Raw genomic sequence first — 3,552 nt, forward strand, 5'->3', positions numbered from 1 at the left:
AAATATAAAAAAATTTAAATATTTAAAAGTTACTATAAAAATAAATTAAATAAAAATTAGACACTAAATAAAAAATGCTATAAATTGGCCAGCGAATAATAGTGAAGCAAATACGATACTACATTCTTAAAAAGCACGCATTCCCCAACACGGCAACACCCACAAAAAGCACCCGGTTTCATGTCTTTACATCCGAAGAAAATTGCGGAATAGTGCTCAAATAGTGAGATTCGAGATCTTTGAATTAAAATTTTGTTGGAGGATTTATTAAGGATTTTAGTACATACACGTTGCTTTAGTTCTTAAATATTCCAATCCACGTGTTATGGCTTCTTTGTCCTACGTTTCTCTTCAATCAAGAAGGAATTAGCTTTATTAGTTCAAAACTTACTAAAATCCATCAAGGCCCTATTTCGATATTACAAACTTGAATGTCCTTCCAAAACTAAACAAATACGACTAAAAATGTGATTAAATTTTAGGTATTATCTAATTCATGAATAAAAATAAAATAAAATCCCCATCTTTACCTACCAAACTGATCCCTATGGAAACATAAGGAGTAATTATCACATTATAAATTATCAAGGAAAATAAAGTCACCTTAACAACTCCAATACTTTAAACGCCACTATCAGTTCATTGTCTCCATCATTTTTATGATAGTTTGTGCTTCAGAGATCACATGACATTAAACAACAATAACAAATCTGGGATATTGGGACTAAAACCCTTCTTGCTGCTTTCTTAGGAACATGAGAAGACTTGAAAAGGAAGCAACTTACTAATCTTCAGAAATAACCTCTTCTCATTTATCAACCATCTGCATGTAGCATCATATTATATAAGCATAGCATTTATAACATGTACTGTGTTTGACTAGTTGTAAACTTTCCATAAACAGTTCAAATGATGCACCAATTACTTGTTTTGCCGTGTCCAGCTTCGAATCCAGTGTCCTATAATATTCACATCAACAGCTTCCTACTCCATTGGGTTCCCCACTTGTCTTTCTACCTATTGCTCTCTCTCTCTCACACCCATTTTTAGCAGTCAAAGATTCTTATATTTTAGTAGCTACTTGCCTTAAGGTGAAGGATTACTTCATCTTTTCCCATCTCATATTCTCTTCTGGCTTTTGTTGCAATGGCATCAAACACACTCTCCTCTCCCAACTCAAGGTGGACAACCAAGCAGAACAAACTGTTTGAAAATGCCTTGGCGATATACGATGAAGAAACCACAGATCGTTGGTACAAGATAGCCATGTTTGTTGGAGGAACAAATGAAGTGGAAGTCAAGAGACGATATGAGATGCTACTAGAGGACATCAAAGACATTGAGTCAGGCAAGGTTCCACTCCCTGCTTACAAGAGGAATGCTGGATGTAGCAGAGTAAACATCAGCAATGCAGAGCAGAGGTAACTGAGTCCATAAGTAGATTCTTCAAGTGATTCTTCATTTGTTCCTATCTTGCTGAAAACTTCAACTTTCCTAGAAGTATGACTGCACTAATTACTGTTACAAGTTTTGAAACTACTCCCGAGAACTGATTATTGATCATTTGGTCACCCACTTGTCTCTAGTTGGACCCGCTATAAAATATAAATCCCCACCTCACATGAGTAAAACCCTGTTTATAACCATCAGTCTAGGACAATCAGTAAAAGTTGATTCCCACACATTTTTCTGTTTATGGCAAAACACTCTTTTTGGGGTAAAATCCATGTTAAAAAAACGAATGACAATAGGAGAGCCGCAAAACTTTGTGTATGGACTATGGACCACAATCCCAAACATTAATATTATATTATATGTATATATGTACTGCATACTTCAAACATGCAATTTTAATTTGAATGGATGTCTAATTTTAAAATATTTTTTTTATTAAGGAATCCGCTAGTTCTTGTTGGAATCTTTACAGCCCAAGAATGCTATTCGTCTTAAATTTATGCCTACATAGAGGAAAATACATAAAGACTGAGGGACCTGCATTTTTTAGGCAGTATTAGAGACCAAGTTACTTCAACAAAAGTATAAACAATATTACTAGATACATCCTACTTGTTTGCTAACGTTTTCTTTCTTTTGGGGTAAAAATTATCTGCAGGCTGAGGAATTTGAAACTGAATTGAAGAATGGCCTTATAAGTGAAGAGTTGCACAATGTCTCAAGAAGTCGGTCCTAAAATTATGAGCTTTGGCCATAAGTAACTTTGTATTTTTCTTCCTCAATCCTCTTTTTTGTTTTTCCTCGCTATCCGGTGTATGTAATAACTTTATTCCATGCTTAAACTTCATGATGGCATCTCTATCTTTGAAGGAATGAGTGATCAAAATGAATTTCACATAAGTAACTTCATTCGTATTTTGATGAATTACTAGAATCTAATGTCAGGCTAATTATACATAAAAGGCTGAAATTCCACAAGGTCCATGCTTAATTTGACTAGGGACTACAGTATTAAGCATTCAAAGAGTAACATTAATGACAATCTTGAAGAGACTGGGGAAGTCCATGAAATAAACAACAAAAGTGGTACTAATTACTCAACACGTAAAAGCAACAAGAAGCAACTATATTACAAATTTACAACAGTCCAATAAAATTCAAGCGTTCTAAGGCAGCAATTACTCACAGAACAGAAACGTTTTTAGTAGAGAATGGATCTGGTGATGATTGAAGAAAGTAGAAAGTCATCTAACTCCTGTTAGATGATGGAAGGGTTCATTTTTGGCTGTCACCCTCCTTTCTGAAATTCTTTGATGCATTCATCATCTGTTTCACATAAGATACAAGTTGAAACAGCAAAATTTTGCAGAAATGATTCTTATCTGAAAATGTTTACCTTTTGAAAAGTGTCTGCCAAGCATGTCTTGTTTTGATCCATGGGAGCATGGATAAATTCATGGAAGTGATTTCGAAGAGTAGAGACGAAGCTTCCATTCCGAGACTTGTTCCTCTGGCAGAATGAGGTCTTCTTTGGTGCTGCTTCCTTGTCATCACTGTTAGAAGCCATTGCACAAACACCTGGCATGCACAAAGTTAATACAGCTACCGTTAACCGCACAAGAGAGAGGACACCAACATAACAATGAAATTTTCTTCTCTTTCTAATAAATTCGGTTAAAACAGAAACACATCAGGGACTGGATATTGGAGAGGACCAATCGGAACTTACTCTGAAATTGGTTATTTCGGTTTTCTACCACCGCACTGCACTAAGGCCGGCGATTTTCTCTCCTACGGCGTCGTATTCGTTTTACGACTCTTTTTGGGCCAAGTGTCTGTTGCTTACGGCCCATGCCCATTACAATTGTCCCTTACCAAAGCCTGTTAGTTAGCACGTCTCCATATAACAATATTACTTTAAATTTGGGCATATTCAAATTTGGGCCAACACTACTCAATCTGGTCCACCAGTTGTACAATGTTTTAGCTATTTGACTTTGACTTATTTCATTATCCAATCTTAATTAAGACAGAAAAAGAGAAAGTAATGTTGATTAGCTTCGAAAGGAAAACTTAGCTTCCACCCAGCTCCAGGAC

General features: G+C 35.7%; 1 protein-coding gene and 1 long non-coding RNA gene across 5 annotated transcripts; one reads left to right on the plus strand and one right to left on the minus strand.

Moving 5' to 3' along the window:
* Window positions 1-556: 556 nt before the first annotated feature.
* On the minus strand, window positions 557-3,348 carry LOC107624720. 4 transcript variants are annotated; one of them, XR_002356858.1, is made up of 5 exons: window positions 3,185-3,348; window positions 2,852-3,033; window positions 2,642-2,781; window positions 926-1,633; window positions 557-823 (listed from the first exon to the last, which is right to left on the minus strand). It is a non-coding gene; the product is annotated as an uncharacterized LOC107624720 (long non-coding RNA). The 4 variants fall into 4 exon arrangements; XR_002356857.1 differs by having other exon boundaries at window positions 557-1,633; XR_002356859.1 differs by lacking the exons at window positions 557-823; window positions 926-1,633 and adding an exon at window positions 2,199-2,317.
* LOC107624719 (protein RADIALIS-like 3) lies at window positions 1,108-2,348 on the plus strand. The gene is made up of 2 exons (XM_016327157.2): window positions 1,108-1,421; window positions 2,114-2,348. Exons 1-2 carry the CDS (start codon window positions 1,147-1,149, stop codon window positions 2,136-2,138), a joined length of 300 nt encoding a protein of 99 aa, XP_016182643.1. The 5' UTR covers window positions 1,108-1,146; the 3' UTR covers window positions 2,139-2,348.
* Window positions 3,349-3,552: the final 204 nt, after the last annotated feature.

Source organism: Arachis ipaensis, unplaced genomic scaffold (assembly GCF_000816755.2).
Source record: "Arachis ipaensis cultivar K30076 unplaced genomic scaffold, Araip1.1 Aipa1185, whole genome shotgun sequence".
Lineage (NCBI taxonomy): Eukaryota > Viridiplantae > Streptophyta > Magnoliopsida > Fabales > Fabaceae > Arachis > Arachis ipaensis.